This window comes from Thunnus thynnus, chromosome 2 (assembly GCF_963924715.1).
Source record: "Thunnus thynnus chromosome 2, fThuThy2.1, whole genome shotgun sequence".
NCBI classification, from domain to species: domain Eukaryota; kingdom Metazoa; phylum Chordata; class Actinopteri; order Scombriformes; family Scombridae; genus Thunnus; species Thunnus thynnus.
The window spans coordinates 39,654,068-39,674,067 of record NC_089518.1 but is presented as its reverse complement, the minus strand read 5'-3'; the positions used below and the strand labels follow the sequence as shown (position 1 = coordinate 39,674,067).

The following is a 20,000-nucleotide window of genomic DNA, read 5'->3' as shown; positions in this document are numbered from 1 at the left end:
ACTCCTCATCTCTATAAATATGATCAATACTCTGAAACTAAAGTGAAAGTGTGGCAGCGGGACTTTGGAAGACACATTATTGTTGCTCCTCAGCTGTTCAGGTCAAATCTGGACGCCATCGCTCTGCAGACGCTCAGAAACAGAAACATGCGACACGTTAGTTACTAAACACTTTATTTTCTAAACAGGAGTTTTATAACTTTGTTAGAGAATTTTGAACATTTTCACAGTTTTCTTATGAACTACAGCTCTCACTGGAATAATAAAAGTCTGTTCTGTGACACATTTAATGTTTTCTGTACAGTCTTGGTGGAGGCTTGAGCTCTCTGAATGCTTTTTATTCTCTTTTGTTCATTACTTTTTGTTTCCTCCAGTTCAAAACAACTTATTTACATTTAGTTCCTTTTGCTTTACTCTCTGTAGTCCTCTCTCTCTCTCTCTCTCTCTCTGTCTCTCTCTCTCTCTCTCTGTCTCTCTCTCTCTCTCTCTCTCTCTCTCTCTGTCCGTCAGTCCGTCTGTTCACATCATCCTTTCAGTTCTTCACCTCCGTCTGTTGTCTGGTTTCTCATCACCCCGACAGTTATGGAGCTCGGAGCCGGAGACGTGCAAACACATCTCAGCTGTTTCTGTCACAGCTGATCTACAGTCTGTCTGTCCACATGTCAGAGCTGCAACTAACCATTATTTTCATTATCGATTAATCGTTTTTGTCTATAAAACATCAGAAAACTGTGAAAAATGCCTGTTTATAATTTCTTACAGCTCATAGTAACGTCTTCAAATGTCTTGTTTTGTCAGAACAACAGTCCAAAACACAAAGATATTCACTTTACTGTCGTTTATGACAAAGAAAAACTTCACATCATCACATTAGAGAAGCTAAAAAATGACTAAAAGGACAATTCAATTATCAAAATAGTTGCAGACTAATCGATTAATCAACTAATTGTTGCAGCCCCAGAAATAATATGAACTGTGATCTGTGATTATTTATTATCAGTTATTGGTCCTACACCGTGTCTGTATGGTCAGGATATGGTTAGCCTAGCTTAGCATAAAGACAGGAAGGCTAAGCTAACTGTTAGCTAGCACAGCTGTTAGCCTGCTGCTAACAGTCCGTAGTTTTGTTTGTTTTTGGACGGAGATATGTGGATTTACACTGTGTTAAACATACTACATGTTAATAATATTACAGTCCATGAATTCATGCACACACGTTGTTAATTCAGAAGTCCAGATAAGTCATGTTAGAGCTCTTTAGTGATTTATGTGCACAGATGAATAACTGAAGAGAAACTTCAGACTGCGAGCCAGTAAACATAAACAACGCAGGATTTAAAACCCTTTAAAAAATCAGCTTTAAAAGTGTTTTATAATGAAGGAAATGCAGTCGACACTTCTGTTAGAGCTCAAGGAAACACACGATGTAAAGACAAATGTTTGTTTACAAGGAAACTTCACACAGATTTAATCATAAATCCAAATTAGTCATTTGAGATTAAAACGGAGTGATTTATGTGCACAAATGAATAATTGGATTTGTTTTTCACGCTCTGTATTTATGCCTCGACGAAAAATTTCATAAATAAATATTTTGTGTGTCAAAACGGAGTTAAAGACTTCAAGATATTTAAAATCTGAGCTTCAAATAGAACATTAAAAGTAAAAAACAGTCCAAACCTTTTTCCACAAAGACGTCATGATTTTTATAAGAGTCAGTGTGTCGGTTTGGATTAAAGTTTAGAAAAGTTTGACTGTGACGTTGCGACTCGCTGAAGAGCTGCAGAGAGTCAAAGACCTTCATGAATATTAGAGGAGAGAATGTTTTAATATGGAGACCGAAGAGGCAGCCGACATGAATATTACAGCACATTAGTTAAAGTAGGTGAACATAACTGCAGCGTGTGTGTGTGTGTGTTGTTTCTGAATGAAACATTCATCTGCTGTGATTCATAATGTAATAATGATAAATATCACAGCAGCACAGAGGCTGTACTCGCTCACCCTCAAACATACTGAACCAACACAACAACAGTTATTCTGATGATGAAATGAGACAAAACAAAACTACAAGTCAAATTAGAATCATTTCTACTTTCTGAACAATAAATTCAGCCATGAAAGGCTTTAACGTCTGGCTAGAAAAGCTTTGACGGGATGGAATTATCTGTAATGGCTAAGAAATACAGTTTTTATTATTATATTATCAATAATTTCTACTTTGCCACATTTAAAATTAATAAACTTTGAATAAACAGAAGACAGCGAGCCGCTCAGCTCTGTGTGTGAGTGCAGTGGGGGGGGGGCTGTTTGATATAAAGACCGTCACATCACAGCCGGGTGGGGCTTCTGGGCTCTGAGCGGGGGGGCAAAGGTACGCACCCCGCTCGGTTAAACTGCCCAAGAGAGAAGAATGAGCGAACACGGGACAAAAAACTGAGGCCGAGTAACATTTAACAGCAATGACCAATCAGGAGGAGAGAGGTGTTTCATATGAGCCAATCAGATACCTGCAAAATGTTCGAATAATTCAATTATTCAAAAAAATCATAATTTAACAACATTATAGTATTTTCAACATATTTTATCAGCATATAATGATATTAATAAGTCAGTTACAAAACATACAAATATACATTCACACAATTTTAGTTTCGTTAGCGTTTGGCTAACGTGATCTCTTCATGCAGGTCTGTTACCTGCAGCTGCTTCACAGTAAATCTGAGCATATTCTGATCCATCAAATAAAAGACAGATTTACACTTTACTGGCTGTTTACTGCAGGAGCTTTCATGTGTTCAGTCAGGAACTAACAAGCGGTAACATAAAACTACATGACAGCAGCAAGAGCACGGCTACATCTCATGTTTACATCTGGACTTTAAAAAATAAATGTACCATTTATTTAACAGTCAGTCAGTCAGACAGACAGACAGACAGACAGGAAAGCTTTATAAAAGCAGAGTGTCTGTGCTGTTAGGGGACTCTGCGACAGGATGTAAATTTAATGAGATTAACATTTGGAGCGGATTGAGTCGAGGACTAATGGGACGCTCCGCTGCCACACCGGCTTAACATCAGAGGAAGTTTCCAGAGAAGAAAGTCACAGCTCGCTTCTCCAGTGAAATCAAGCTTCACTGAAACTGAGGCAAAACTCTGGTTTACTGCACTTTACTGATGCACAGTCAGGAGTCGTCTTCTATAACAGCCTCTTGTTTCTTGACATAAATGTTTTCTATAAAGGTGAAGTATTCAGATCCTTTATTTAAGTTAAAGTACCAGTACAGCAATGTAAAAATACTCCATTACAAGTAAAAGTCCTGCATGAAAAATCCTCCTATAGTAAAAGTACATAAGTATTATGAGCTTGATGTAGTTAAAGTATTGCAGTAAAAGTACATAAGTATTATGAGCTTGATGTAGTTAAAGTATTGCAGTAAAAGTACATAAGTATTATGAGCTTGATGTAGTTAAAGTATTGTAGTAAAAGTACATACGTATTATGAGCTTGATGTAGTTAAAGTATTGTAGTAAAAGTACATAAGTATTATGAGCTTGATGTAGTTAAAGTATTGTAGTAAAAGTACATAAGTATTATGAGCTTGATGTAGTTAAAGTATTGTAGTAAAAGTAGTGGTTTGGTCCCTCTGACTGATATATTATTATATATGATGAGGTGAATCTGACAGACTCCGTACTGTTACTCCTCCGTTTCTGAGGAATTAGCTGAATACATTTTAGGGATTTTTTCCAAAAAAGGGTATTTGGTTTTAAAATCACATCTCTACATGTCAGTTTGTTTCTTTCAGTTGTTCAATATTAAGATTTTAATGAGATTAAGACATTTGACTCTTCACTAATCCTATTTTAGTTTCTAGCATATATGGAGTTTACAATGATAACAGCGACGGATTTACATTCAAAACTGCTGTTTTGGAGGGAAATTGGCCAACAGACAACAGTTCTCTGATGGTGATAATGATGCAGATTAAGCTGAATTATCCCCATTAAAATATATATAATATATATATTAACTGCTGCTAAAACCACATCTCATTTTTACATTTTCAATTTTTACACCTGTTTAATAAACAACATGTAGCTCAGACAGACGTTTTTCTCTTTTAATGTAGCTCAGCTAACTGACAACAGCAACCTTAATGAAACCGTTATCATATAGCGTATCATAACGCAAGCTAACACTGCTAAGTCAGCGGCTGCTTCATTTAGTGTTTAGCTAACTAGCTTGTTGTACCCTGACACACAGGATGTAGTTAGCGCTCCTAGCTACCAAGTTATGGGTCGGTGTATATCTTTAGTTAGCTGGTTAACAGTAACTGTCTGAACTCAGTTCTGTGCTAAATTAGCAGTGTGATAAGTTCTTAGTGAGCTAGCGGTGTCTCTTTTTTAACTGACCTTTAAGAGATAATGGTACACAGCAATTAGTGTTCACTGTATTGTTGGTTTGCATGACATAAAATGTTAGCAAATGCTTTGGAGTTGTTGGAAGGAGGATTTATTCTCTTCTGTCTACTTCTTACTGCCTTTAGTCTTTGTGCTGCAAGCTACGCTAACGCTAACGATTTAGCTACGCTAACACGTCCTGGACCAATCTATAGGCTACTGGACACACATCTGAAATGTGTGTGGAGGAAACACAGACAAAGAGTCTTAGCGTATTAATCTCTTGCATGGAGCTAAAACAGAGCCTGTTTTCCACCTGAGCTCCAGCTGATGAAACCCTGTTTTGTGTTTGTGAGAACGAGGATCAGAGTTCGACAGGTTTCTTTCTTCAAACCGTCTTCGTGCTTCTTTGTTCTCCGTCTGCTCTAAAAATAAGCGGCAGCTCTGTGCAGCGGCAGGCAGGTTTATATTTATCTCCTAAACTAAATATAAAGTGAAGGTGACTGACAGACTCACAGAGAGACTGTAAAGTTTTAACAGCTCCTCAGATTCTATATTTGGAACGTTTTCTTTGTTGAAATTTATAGTCATGCTTTCTTTGTAACTTGTTTGGAAAAGTGAAAGTTATTGTTCCTTCCATTTAATCCTTTTAACTTCTTGTTGTAAGGCCAGGCTAACAGTTGAAACGCCTCTTATATAAAAAGCAAAAGCACATGTAAATTTAAACACATTTCTCATGTTTATTCACGACATACAGTGCACTCATGGTTTTTGTTATTTTACATATGAAATGTAAAAAATGCATATTTATGGTCATATACTGTCATAATTATGAATTTATTATATTATGTTTGGATAATTGGAAAACATGTTTCCCAATTTTGTTCCTCCAATCCACCAAAATATCTCAAAACATCAGCAGTGAACTGGGACGAGGTTTTGGTTTTAATGTTTGCGTGTGAGAACAGTCAAAAAAATGTGAGTGAAAATCATAAAAACAACAAGTCAATGATGGCGTTTTCCTTGTTTTCAGGAAAAAAATATCAAAAAGTATCTAAATTTCTGACTTCAGTATTAAAAAAACAAACTTGTGAGACAGACAGGTGGACAGACAGACAGGTGGACAGACAGACAGGTGGACAGACAGGTGGACAGACAGGTGGACAGACAGGTGGACAGACAGACAGGTGGACAGACAGGTGGACAGACAGGTGGACAGACAGGTGGACAGACAGACAGGTGGACAGACAGGTGGACAGACAGGTGGACTGTCTGCGATGTGTTTGCGTGCTCCGGCGTCCCCCCAGCCTCCTGATTTGAAGCAGAAAAGTGAAAAACAAAACAAAACTCAGTCATTTGTTGGATGCTTTGCTGCCCCCCATTTCTCTGACTGTCTATAATCTTCTTCTGTGTCTGCATATTTTCTCTGTGCACATTACCCATCAGACTAAAAACAGGAACTATGAAAACCTCGACCAACAGAACTTTGACTTCAGGAGAACACCCAAGGTATAAACTTTGCATGGTCAAATGATGCACGCCGCCCAACCAATCTCTGAGCTCGCCCAGTAGTAGCCAAACACCAGTTAGCCCCGCCCGCCCAAAATCCAACCCAACTCCAGAGATAGACTCTTATCCTGGTGGCACGTCTTTTCTCCACCATCTCTTTCCTTTCTTTTGATTTTTCATGATTCCTGCACACCGGGAATGGGTTCACACTCGCAGGAGAGACGCCCTTCCTCTTCCTCCTCCTCCTCCTCCTCCTCCCCCCCCTGAGTTTCTTCCATGTGAAGGGTTGCATGCAGTCGGGCTGAGGCTTGGCTCTGTCTGCAGATCTGAGGAGCCCCACCCACCAGGATCCTCTCACTCCTCTCTGCAACATCAAACCTCCTTTTCTTTTTCTCCTCCCCCGCCTTCCTCCCCCCCCTTCTTCCTTCTCTCCACTCGAGACTTTTTTTTTAATTTGCAGTTGCATCAGCGCTCTCTAACATGCACGTCCCTGATTGGTTGGTTGGTTGAACTCTTGAAAGCGCCTCAGTTTGCATGTGCCACCACACCACGCACAACTTTTTGCCCCTCCTTCTTTGTATTCAAGCTTCGAAGTTTGAGTTTTCTTTGAGTTCAGCAGATCTTGAACACTTTTTTTCTCTCCATTTTCTGGCCCCGCCCCCCTCCTCCCGTGGTGGCGTGGGTGAGAGGAAGCATGGTCGAGGCTGGGGTCACAGGGACAGGGTCTGTGGGTGGGGAGGGGAGGGGACTGTGATGGTTCAGAGCTAATGATGTTTGTCCTATGATGTGTTCTGTTGTGTTTTGTTCTGCTGTGTATTTGAATGTCCTGCGCTGTCACCTGTCGCCCTGCGCGGTGGTCCTTCAGGCGGAGAAGGTGCTGCTGTTCAGCCCAGAAACCAACCTGACAGCTCTGCTGCTGGAGGCCAAAGACCTGGAAGCCCGAGTCATCATCCTGTCTGCCAGGTTTGTATGAGGTGTTCTGGGTGGTGAACTGGGGTCGTTTGGGAAGTTGGTTGCTGGTTATTACTAAGCATTCACAATTTCGTTTTGGAAAATTGCTACTTAAAAATAAGGTTGGTGTTAGTACACTTGCTGGACTGTGAAAAACCTGCAGACGTCCACAGTACACGACTGTTTACTCTTTTTGTTTGTTTGTTTGCAGTGAGGACGAAGCTGCAGCAGTGTATAAAGCAGCTCGTCAGCTCAACATGACCGGCTCTGGTTATGTCTGGCTGGTCGGAGAGAGAGAGATGACGGGCAAAGCTCTGAGTGACGCTCCAGATGGTACGTCGACCCCTCCTCCTCCTCTTCCTCTTCCTCCTCTGTGAGATTCTCTCTGTCTCTCTGTCGCTCTGCTTCCATCCAACTCTTAGCCTAATTCTTAAAAAACATTTTGCAAAAAATAACATTTAAGTTGATGCAGGTGTTGCCATTAGTTATTTTGGTGTGAAGAAAGGGCTGTGCAGCATGTAGCTCCTCAGGTCAACACCTGAACCTGTGATGAACAATGTCACATGTTGACCTGCAGGGAAAAGTAGACCAACGTTTGTTAAAACTGTTATGCTTTTGTTTCTGTACTTGTACTGGCAGGTCTGAGGTTTTGAAAGTGAACTGAATTTGATGAGTGTTGGTCAAAAAGAGTTTGTTTTCACATTCATCTGCTGAAAGTGGAAAGTTTCTCTGAAAATCTAACTTTAAGAGGTGTATCCAATGAGCATGATTTGTGACATCACAACTAGTTTGGAGCCAATCATGGTCCAGTATGCAACTTACACAAGTGTGATGTGGAAACTTGATTACCTGGACATTAGTAGGTGGTTACCTGGACATTAGTAGGTTGTTACCTGGACATTAGTAGGTGATTACCTGGACATTAGTAGGTGGTTACCTGGACATTAGTAGGTTGTTACCTGGACATTAGTAGGTGATTACCTGGACATTAGTAGGTGGTTTCCTGGACATTAGTAGGTGATTACCTGGACATTAGTAGGTGATTACCTGGACATTAGTAGGTGATTACCTGGACATTAGTAGGTTGTTACCTGGACATTAGTAGGTTGTTTCCTGGACATTAGTAGGTTGTTACCTGGACATTAGTAGGTGATTACCTGGACATTAGTAGGTGGTTTCCTGGACATTAGTAGGTGATTACCTGGACATTAGTAGGTTGTTACCTGGACATTAGTAGGTGGTTACCTGGACATTAGTAGGTTGTTACCTGGACATTAGTAGGTGGTTACCTGGACATTAGTAGGTGATTACCTGGACATTAGTAGGTGGTTACCTGGACATTAGTAGGTTGTTACCTGGACATTAGTAGGTGATTACCTGGACATTAGTAGGTTGTTACCTGGACATTAGTAGGTGATTACCTGGACATTAGTAGGTGGTTACCTGGACATTAGTAGGTTGTTACCTGGACATTAGTAGGTGATTACCTGGACATTAGTAGGTGGTTACCTGGACATTAGTAGGTTGTTACCTGGACATTAGTAGGTGATTACCTGGACATTAGTAGGTGGTTTCCTGGACATTAGTAGGTGGTTACCTGGACATTAGTAGGTGGTTTCCTGGACATTAGTAGGTGATTACCTGGACATTAGTAGGTGGTTTCCTGGACATTAGTAGGTGATTACCTGGACATTAGTAGGTTGTTACCTGGACATTAGTAGGTTGTTACCTGGACATTAGTAGGTGATTACCTGAACATTAGTAGGTGATTACCTGGACATTAGTAGGTGATTACCTGGACATTAGTAGGTTGTTACCCGGATGTTAATAGGTGGTTACCCGGACATTAGTAGGTTGTTACCTGGACATTAGTAGGTGATTACCTGGACATTAGTAGGTGATTACCTGAACATTAGTAGGTGATTACCTGGACATTAGTAGGTGATTACCTGGACATTAGTAGGTGGTTACCCGGACATTAGTAGGTTGTTACCTGGACATTAGTAGGTGGTTACCTGGACATTAGTAGGTGGTTACCCGGATGTTAATAGGTGGTTACCCGGACATTAGTAGGTTGTTACCTGGACATTAGTAGGTTGTTACCCGGATGTTAATAGGTGGTTACCCGGACATTAGGAGGTTGTTACCTGGACATTAGAAGGTTGTTTCCTGGACATTAGTAGGTTGTTACCTGGACATTAGTAGGTGATTACCTGGACATTAGTAGGTTGTTACCTGGACATTAGTAGGTGATTACCTGGACATTAGTAGGTTGTTACCCGGATGTTAATAGGTGGTTACCCGGACATTAGTAGGTTGTTACCTGGACATTAGTAGGTGATTACCTGGACATTAGTAGGTGGTTACCCGGACATTAGTAGGTTGTTACCTGAACATTAGTAGGTGGTTACCTGGACATTAGTAGGTGGTTACCCGGATGTTAATAGGTGGTTACCCGGACATTAGTAGGTTGTTACCTGGACATTAGTAGGTGGTTACCCGGATGTTAATAGGTGGTTACCCGGACATTAGGAGGTTGTTACCTGGACATTAGTAGGTTGTTTCCTGGACATTAGTAGGTTGTTACCTGGACATTAGTAGGTGGTTACTTGGACATTAGTAGGTTGTTACCTGGACATTAGTAGGTTGTTTCCTGGACATTAGTAGGTTGTTACCTGGACATTAGTAGGTGGTTACTTGGACATTAGTAGGTTGTTTCCTGGACATTAGTAGGTTGTTACCTGGACATTAGTAGGTTGTTTCCTAGACATTAGTAGGTTGTTTCCTGGACATTAGTGGGTGGTTACTTGGACATTAGTAGGTTGTTTCCTGGACATTAGTAGGTTGTTACCTGGACATTAGTAGGTTGTTTCCTGGACATTAGTAGGTTGTTTCCTGGACATTAGTAGGTTGTTTCCTGGACATTAGTAGGTGGTTACCTGGACATTAGTAGGTGGTTACCCGGATGTTAATAGGTGGTTACCTGGACATTAGTAGGTTGTTACCTGGACATTAGTAGGTGGTTACTTGGACATTAGTAGGTTGTTTCCTGGACATTAGTAGGTTGTTACTTGGACATTAGTAGGTTGTTTCCTGGACATTAGTAGGTTGTTTCCTGGACATTAGTAGGTGATTACTTGGACATTAGTAGGTGGTTACCAGGTTAACTGCTAAGGTGCTGCTAGGTGGTTGCTGGGTTGGTTTTTAGGATGTTGCTAGGTGGTTACTAGGGTATTCTGTTACTGGGGGTGAGATGGATAATTTCTTAATGGCCGCCAGGATGTACATTGTGTCAGTCACAGTGGTAGACTTGTTAGTGTTAGCATCGTAGTAGAAGTAGTAGAAATCAAGAAAAACGAATTGAAATAAAGAAATGAGGAGAGTTATTGTAGTTGTATTAGTTTGGGTGATGGATTACTGGTGGTTTTGATGGTTGCTATGGCATCAGTAGGTGGTGGCTAGGGTGTTTGGGATGGTTTCTCCTGTGTCTTTGAGTGATTACTAAGGTGTTATTAGCTGATGGGTGGTCTAATTTAAAAGCATCAGCTGTTTACTGAAAAGATAAAACATGTGAGTGGAAAGACAATTGAAACATTAAGTAAGATTTTAAAAATGTAGCCATTTTGTTCATCTTCTTCTTGAGCATGAAAATGATTGGATGGAAACATGGCTGCTCTCTCTGTCTCTCTGGTAGTGCTGTAGGTCTCTGATGTAGGAAGCTAATCCTCATCACAGCCAGTTAGCTTCTCAGCATCCTGGTGTGTTTCTCTCTCTGGTTTCTTCTGACTGCTGGTTGAACGTTTAAACATTCAAGAAAAACAAACAAACAAAAAAACCCAACATGTTTAAAGGTTCCTAACCACTGTTTTCTTTCTGGCTCATGGTAACTGTGGCTTTAAATGTGTCTAACATCTTTTTGTTTGTTTCATTTCTATAGTGTGTGTCGTCCGCCCGCCCGTCTGCCCGTTCACAGTAGACAAGCCAATAACATGTGCTGCTATGGGGAAGGGGGAGCGGGGGGGTCGGGGGGGTGGGGGGTTAAGCTGTATTCAGGTTCAGGGTGGGGGGGTGTTGTTGACTGACAGCTAGTGTTGCTGTGGTTACCGTGACGTGTGTCTGAACAAACACTGGTAAGATGCCGCCGCTGCTTCCTGTTTCCTGCTTGATGCTTTGCCCTCTGCCATTGGTCGACAGAGACCCCGCCCACTGCACCAAGGAGCCTGCCCTGTCAGGGAGGGGGCAGCGTTTATCACAGACGGCAGATTACTCAGTCAGCCAGATGACAGCGTGATAGATAAAAAGATAAACATTGTGTGGCCAAAAGTATGTGGACACCTGCTTTGCTCTGGGTCTGCTAGTCTTAATGCTGCAGCATACAATCATATACTAGACAACAGTGTTCTTACAGCTCTTTCCTCAGGTTGCACTATTAAAACTAGTTGCTAGGAAACATATGTAGCGCCATCCAGTCAGAAGCAACCAACTATGTAAACAGGAAGTGACTGAATCATCACAAGCTGTACTTAACTTCCGAAAATGTTTTCCAAAACAGTTTTAGGGGCCAAAAGATAAAATAAACGGAGCTGCCAATCCTTTGTGAATGTAGGTGTGACTTTGTTTTATTTCTATCTGCATACCTGCAGAAATATTTGTGTTTCAGAATTAGTAGCAGTTTACAGTGAGATTATGCTAAGCTAACTGATGTTATTCGGTCATTTAGTCTAATGTTACTGGTGTTTATTGTGTTTTTTTTCTGTGAAATGTAAAGTGTCAGGTCAGATATGTCAATCATATTCCATATGACCTCTTTTACTCTTCAGTCTAAACGACTCAGATATTAGCATGCTAACGTCAGTTGGTTCATTCTGCTAGCTTAGCAACAGTTCCACCTGCAGTTAGTAGTTGTAAATATTTAGTAATTACACGTCTCTACGTAACAACCAGATTAATTTAGTGGATTGAGTAAACAATGACGTTATATCGAGGAGAAGTTTGAACTCATGAACAGCTGCTGCTACAGACTCCAGATCCACTGGAAAATAGATCATTTTCCCAGTTCACTATTAATGCCCAATAACATTAATGCCCAATATTCAGCTGTCCAAATACTTTTGAACATGTAGTTTACCATATTACAGCATGTTTGACCCTTTATGACCCCATATTTCACTCTGCTGAAGTGTTTCTACACTCAGAGGTTCAAAAGAGGATTAAAATGATTGAAATTCTGAATCTAATTCTGACATAAAGGACTTACATTTACAGTTACAGTAACTTTTACATGACTCAGCCCCCTAATTACAAGCTACAGCTCTCTTTTTCCATCACTCCTGAACATTTAAACTATGATCTCAATCTCAGTCATCCAACAATGGATGGAAATCAATCTAATAACAGATGGATGATTTGGAAAATGCTCAGCAGTGAACTACACTTTATGGCTTTGTAGTTAATGGTCTAAAAAAGTTTAACTCTCTGTGAACTCACGTCAGATTTGACATTTCCAAACAGAAAGGTAGACATTGATCAGCATCTGGCTCTCTGGCTGCTGGGTAATCGGCTCCCCGTCTTGTTGCTGTGGCTTTTTGTTTCAGAAAACATCCTCACCAGCCAGAAGCTGCACTCTTAAAAATGACGTGTCATTTTTCAACACATCCCCGTCTCTCCCCAACTGCAGATGTGTCCAAAAATTATCCATCATTTTCTTAAAAGTGTAGCAAAGACTGCACTCTGAAAATAACCCTCAGCTGTTTTGTCTCTTGTTGGAGAAATTTGAGGTTTCTTTTTATGGAATCGTTTCAGATCATTAACCTGTTTACATATAACTTTCATTTTATTATTTTCTTTCTTATCCAAAGAGAGAACAACGACCAGCAGAGAATTTATCTTTGATTTGCATTAAATGCTCATTCCTGCTCTCCAGAGGATGAATCCTTTAGATCACTGTTCATTCTTGACCTTCACAATAAAAGTTTGACACAAAACACAAAACTCTTAACTCAAGGTTCACTTACTAGATTTCCCCCAAAGCTTTCAGTCACATGTCATGAAATTTAGCAAGTGGACCTAAAGTTATGAGGATTTTTTTGCTAATCATCAGGATGTTTGTTGCTGTAATAAACACTGCAACCTTCAGGGGGAGCTAGCAGGACTTCACACTGTTGAGTTATTTCACACCAACTCTGAATTTATGTGCAGGATATTCTCAAAAAACCAAACAGGTTGTTAAATCTGTATGTGTCTGCACACCAATATTTCACGGGCTTCTGTTGGTCCTTCCAAATTGTGTCCAAAAAGTGTTTGATTGATGAAATCTGTGTCCCTTTAATGATGTTACAAGACCATGAAATAAAGACAGTCAGCACCAGCAGCTGACATGTAGCCTGGTTAACTCTGAATCACTGCCCACAGCGCCGGTTCAGTCTGATTATCAGAGAGTTTATCAGAGAATAAACAATATTTTAATCTCAAATTACACTTTCAGTAGAGACTGCTGATGTAGTGAAAAGTAAAAGCGCACACATCTAAAAATCTTGAATATTGTATCAGGTGCACAGTTGAGTCAAGGATCAAAACAAACAGAATATTGGCAATCACTGCAGATGTAAAACAGTCTCTTGGCACTGTGGCACACTTACAGTAAAGCCTTTTTATGTCCACTGTCACACAAATCATTAAATAAAAAAAAGTATTTAGCCATGGTGGTCTTTGAGATGTAAATATTGTCACCTGCCCATGTTCATGATGGACTGAAGTCCCTGTAGACAAATAAAAACATTATGATGCCAGTCGGTGAAACTCATCATCCTCTTCACCCTCCTGTTCTCCTCGGGTCAATTTTGACCCGGGAGGAAATTAAATGAATAATTTTAACTAGTTGAGATCAGAGGAGAATACATTGATGGATTATGGCAGACTGGTATGTGTAAAAGTTTAGTCAGGATAGTGTTTTAAAACTATTTCAATTTTTTAATGACAGCGAATAATGACACCTGTTGTCCTCCTGGGTCAAAATTGACCCGAGGACAACAGGAGGGTTAAAAAAGCTAAATATCATAATTTTCACTAGAGTTTAAAGAGACTCAGTAGATGGCCAGTTGTGCAAAAATAAAATTAAAGTGTACAGTTTTGTCTCGGATCGCATGCATGAGAGATTTTAACATTTTTCGATCCAAATTTTGGTTCGTATCTGTTGAAGCAGCTTTTAGACTTAATGTCCCATTATGAAGAGATAATGAGCGGCTGTCTATACTGACATGTTTACTATCTACACTCAGATGGTAGCGGGTGGGTTCCTACTATTTTGCCCATTCCATTAACATACATGAAGTAGGCAAAATATTAGGAACACTCCAATATGATGCACTCCAGTGCATCAGCACACACTACGACCTCAATAATAAACATAAAGTAGAATTATCTCCTTTCTGACAATGTCAACAAAAATGAAAACGTAGAAGTTTCGTAAAAGTAGAATTTATGGCAGAGCTGTTGTATTGCATTGCATTAGATTACACAGGCGTTCCCAGTAAAGTGCTTACTGAGTGTATATGACTTCATACAAATATAAAACTACTCTTAAAAACAAAATCAAATACCACGACTTGAGACACCAGGGCAAGAATGGTTAGGTGGTTTTTTCTAGGTTGGATTAAATACAGAGATTGAACAGAATAACAGGAACACCTGAAGTATAATACAACCCAAAACTACAACAACTCTACAGCCTCACAGATTTACCACCAAGCATGTCAACAGTTGTTTGCGCTGCAGGGATGTTGTGTTGGATTGTACAGGTGTTCCTGTTATTGTGTCCACCCCCCTGTACCTGTGCAGGTTGACAGCATCATGCAGAGGTTACTTCTGAAACAATCCCCTAAAAAGAAACCTGTGAAGCAGTACTGTGACATTATGGATTTTGATGTTGTTTTTCTTCACCAAACTCTCGTCACATTATAAGGAAAAAGTTTCTGCATTGGTGCTTCAGCTAACTGAGCAACAGTCTGCTCGAACTGTTAGCATTCCTCATTAGAAAGTGTCGAACACGTTCATTTTAATTAGAAAAGCTGGTAGGCTGTAACCTTCAGATTTTAATTAGAACAACCAGCCGGGCATGTTAGTTTCATTTAGGAAAGCCAATGTTTTTTGTGATTACGGGACATTTTATTTTAATCAGGAATGCTACAGAATGAGTGCTCATTTGTTTCAGTTTGGAGCTGTAAACAGGACAGTTAGCTCTCTGATTGACTGATTCAGGGACAAATGTTCCCTTGAGGAGCCGTGATTAGCCACCAAACATTCAGTTTATGTTAAAAAAAAAAAACTCAAACCATATGAGTCTAGAGATGGTTTAATTTTGGTTTAAAATTTATTAATTGTTATTAATTAAATTGTTATATTTAGATTAAGATGAGAGATTAAAAGCTAACTACAGAGAGCTTTGTGACTTATGTTAGAAATGCTAGCTAACTGTTGCATATTTCATGTATGAATATTATCTGACTGCACAGAAGGTTCAGGGAAATAAGTTAGCTGAGTGAAACTGGTAGTTTCAGGGAGGAACATCAGCTAACTTTACTCCAGGAGGGAATGTTAGCTACATGGTTTCAGTGGGGAATGCTAACAGTGTTAGCCAGCTGTTGTCAGTGGTTTTGGTAGGGGATGCTAACAGTGTTAGCCAGCTGTTGTCAGTGGTTTCAGTGGGTAATGCTAACAGCGTTAGCCAGCTGTTGTCAGTGGTTTCAGTGGGGAATGCTAGCAGTGTTAGCCAGCTGTTGTCAGTGGTTTCAGTGGGGAATGCTAGCAGTGTTAGCCAGCTGTTGTCAGTGGTTTCAGTAGGGGATGCTAACAGTGTTAGCCAGCTGTTGTCAGTGGTTTCAGTGGGGAATGCTAGCAGTGTTAGCCAGCTGTTGTCAGTGGTTTCAGTAGGGGATGCTAACAGTGTTAGCCAGCTGTTGTCAGTGGTTTCAGTAGGGGATGCTAACAGTGTTAGCCAGCTGTTGTCAGTGGTTTCAGTGGGGAATGCTAACAGTGTTAGCCAGCTGTTGTCAGTGGTTTCAGTGGGGAATGCTAACAGTGTTAGCCAGCTGTTGTCAGTGGTTTCAGTGGGGAATGCTAACAGTGTTAGCCAGCTGTTGTCAGTGATTTCAGTGGGGAATGCTAACAGTGTTAGCCAGCTGTTGTCAGTGGTTTCAGTGGGGAATGCTAACAGTGTTAGCCAGCTGTTGTCAGTGGTTTCAGTGGGGAATGCTAACAGTGTTAGCCAGCTGTTGTCAGTGATTTCAGTGGGGAATGCTAACAGTGTTAGCCAGCTGTTGTCAGTCAGCTGGAGGACAGATGTGGACACTTTTCGTTGCAGTGTGACGAGTTTCTGCTGAAGGAAAACACCAGACACAGTTCATAACGTCCCAGTGAGGCTTTTTCTGTCCTGAGAGACAAACGCTGTGATTCTCAGAGTGAACTCCCAGCATGCAGTTTGGTATTACTGAACACTGACCTGACGCCTGAAGCCCTGAGAGCGTGTGTGTGTGTGCGTGTGTGTGTGTGTGTGTGTGTGTGCTTGAATTACACTGAAGCACTCTTTTAATTACATGTGTAAAATTAATTTCAGCGTGTGTGAGAGTTTAATTAGCGTCTGTATGAATGAGGGCAGTTTTCAGTCTGCAGTCTGTTTAGCTCCCTGCTGTGTGTAACGTCTCTCTCTGCTGTGTGTGTTTATGTGTGTGTGTTGATGTGTGTGTGGTGCAGGCCTGCTGGGCCTCCAGCTGATTAACGGTAAGAACGAGTCGGCTCACATCACGGACGCCGTGGCGGTGGTGGCTCAGTCCCTGCAGGAGTTGTTTGAGAAGGAGAACATCACTGAGCCACCACGAGGCTGCGTGGGTAACACCAACATCTGGAGGACCGGGCCACTCTTCAAACGGTCAGTACCAACGCCAACAGGTCAGAGGTCAGAGGTCAACACGGTTCAGTGCTTATGATTAGCAAATTACAGAAGAGAACTCTAAGTGTGTTTTCATGTGCTTTTAAAATTTGTTCACAGCTGCACTTTGTGTTAAGTGCTAATCAACAGTGGAAGAAGTACTCAGATCCTTTACTGCAGTAAAAGTACCAATACAACGATGTAAAAATACTCCATTACAAGTAAAAGTCCTGCATGAAAAATCCTACTACAGTATAAGTACATAAGTATTATGAGCTTGATGTAGTTAAAGTATTGCAGTAAAAGTACATAAGTATTATGAGCTTGATGTAGTTAAAGTATTGCAGTAAAAGTACATAAGTATTATGAGCTTGATGTAGTTAAAGTATTGCAGTAAAAGTACATAAGTATTATGAGCTTGATGTAGTTAAAGTATTGCAGTAAAAGTACATAAGTATTATGAGCTTGATGTAGTTAAAGTATTGCAGTATAAGTACATAAGTATTATGAGCTTGATGTAGTTAAAGTATTGCAGTAAAAGTACATAAGTATTATGAGCTTGATGTAGTTAAAGTATTGCAGTATAAGTACATAAGTATTATGAGCTTGATGTAGTTAAAGTATTGCAGTAAAAGTACATAAGTATTATGAGCTTGATGTAGTTAAAGTATTGCAGTAAAAGTACATAAGTATTATGAGCTTGATGTAGTTAAAGTATTGCAGTAAAAGTACATAAGTATTATGAGCTTGATGTAGTTAAAGTATTGCAGTAAAAGTACATAAGTATTATGAGCTTGATGTAGTTAAAGTATTGCAGTAAAAGTACATAAGTATTATGAGCTTGATGTAGTTAAAGTATTGCAGTAAAAGTAGTGGTTTGGTCCCTCTGACTGATATATTATTATATATGACATCATTAGATTATTAATAGTGAAGCATCAGTGTTAGAGCAGCATGTTACTGTTGTAGCTGCTGGAGGTGGAGCTAGTTTACACTACTTTATATACAGTTAGCTAGTTTAGTCCAGTGGTTCCCAACCTAGGGGTCGGGCCCCTCCAAAGGGTCAGCAGATAAATCTGAGGGGTGGTGAGATGATTAATGGGAGAGGAAAGAAGAAAAAACAAAGTTCTGATACACAAATCTGTTTTCAGTTTTTGGACTTTTTCTCTAATCTTTGATTTTTGCTGAAATATTGGATCATTTGAACATTTATTGAAATGAAAGCATGTGAGAAGTTTAGAGGGAAAAATCACTATTTGGTGGAGCTGTTAACAACTCATAGACATGTGAAATGTGACCCCGACTACACACTGCTTTTTGTAAGACGTCAAAAGCCAAAAAGGTTGGAAACCACTGGTTTCATCTTTAACAATGTGTTGTATTTTAAAAGCTTGTTATATTATCCATTGTGTCAAATCTTCATCTGAAAAGTAACTAAAGCTGTCAAATAAATGTAGTGGAGTAGAAAGTACAATATTTCCCTCTGAAATGTAGAAAGTAGCATCACATGGAAATACTCAAGTAAAGTACAAGTACCTCAGAGTACTGTACTTGAGTAAATGTACTTAGTTACTTTCCATCACTGGTGCTAATCAGGAAAACCAACACAGCGAACATGATACCTGCTAAACATCAACATGTTAGCAGTAGACAGAATGAACATCACAGGATGAGGCGAGGAAGGAAATATTCTCTGTGCTCCTCCGTTCTCAGCGTTGCGTGTCCGCTGTGTATTTATGAGTTTATTCAGTGGAGGTTTCAGAGAATGTTTCTCTTCATGTCCTCCACCGTCAGCTGGAGATAAAAGCTGAGATCAGAGCGAGAGACGCTTCACTAAACTGATCTGGATTCAGCTTCCAGTCATACTGACAGAGAGGTTTATTATCCCAGTTGTGTCACTGCTCCTCCTGTCTGTGTGACCTACATATCCTCCGTCAAGATGAATCAGTTTTATTGGCTGTGTGTGTTCCAGTATCACAGCAGAGACGTCATGTGACCTGTTCTTACTCAACTTAAGTCGTTGTCATCTTTAAATTCTGAATAAAAAATGTCAAAACTAAAAGTAAAAAAAAAATAAAACAAACAAAACAAAACTCTTGACTTTCCGGCTCTCTGATTGGCTGCCCAGGGTGCTGATGTCATCCAAGTATCCTGACGGCCTGACGGGACGGATCGAGTTTAACGACGACGGCGACCGGCGCTTCGCCACGTACAGCATCCTGAACTACCAGCAGAAACCGGGTCGCCTCGTCCAGGTCGGAGTCTTCAACGGGTCGCAGGTAAGGCACACCTGGTCACACCTGGTTACACCCGGTCACACCCGGTCACACCTGGTCACACCTGATCACACCTGATCACACCTGGTCACACCTGGTTACACCCGGTCACACCTGGTCACACCCGGTTACACTCGGTCACACCTGGTTAAAACTGGTTAAAACTGGTTATTGCTGGTTAAAACCAGTGACACCTGGTTAAAACTGGTTAAAACTGGTTAAAACTGGTTAAAACTGGTTAAAACTGGTTATTACTGGTTAAAACCAGTTACACCTGGTTAAAACTGGTTATTACTGGTTAAAACCAGTCACACCTGGTTAAAACTGGTTATTACTGGTTAAAACCAGTTACACCTGGTTAAAACTGGTTAAAACTGGTTAAAACTGGTTAAAACTGGTTAAAACTGGTTATTACTGGTTAAAACCAGTTACACCTGGTTAAAACTGGTTATTACTGGTTAAAACCAGTCACACCTGGTTAAAACTGGTTAAAACTGGTTATTACTGGTTAAAACCAGTCACACCTGGTCACACCTGGTTAAAACTGGTTATTACTGGTTAAAACCAGTCACACCTGGTTAAAACTGGTTATTACTGGTTAAAACCAGTTACACCTGGTTACTCTTGGTTATACATTTGATGAAAACCTGTCGTAAGAACCAGTCATGACTGAACATAAAATCAATCCTTACTTTTTCAACCGGAGCTTCTACATCTGACAACAACCTCGTTAACCGTGGCGACTAGCAGGCGGCTAAAAGACGACAGGTGAGAAGACGTGACAGCGATGTGTCACTCAAAAGCAGTCCGGGTCAGAAAAAATAGTTCCCAGCCCCGATACGGAGCTCTGGTTCAGAGCAAGCGGCTGGGGAATTAATTATGTCAGCGAGGGTCCTCAAAAGGATAGAAGAACAAACGTGTGTGTGTGTGTGTGTGTG

At 40.4% G+C, this 20,000-nt stretch overlaps 1 protein-coding gene across 3 annotated transcripts in view; it reads left to right on the top strand.

The window, feature by feature from the left end:
- The window catches only part of grin1b (glutamate receptor, ionotropic, N-methyl D-aspartate 1b), a 73,168-nt gene that overhangs the window by 16,400 nt on the left and 36,768 nt on the right, over window positions 1-20,000 (top strand). For all 3 annotated transcript variants that reach the window (XM_067574525.1, XM_067574516.1, XM_067574508.1), the window contains exons 5-8: window positions 6,779-6,876; window positions 7,076-7,197; window positions 16,612-16,786; window positions 18,915-19,065. In XM_067574525.1, the coding sequence (XP_067430626.1) occupies window positions 6,779-6,876; window positions 7,076-7,197; window positions 16,612-16,786; window positions 18,915-19,065 (546 nt within the window). The remainder of the gene's footprint in view (window positions 1-6,778; window positions 6,877-7,075; window positions 7,198-16,611; window positions 16,787-18,914; window positions 19,066-20,000) is intronic.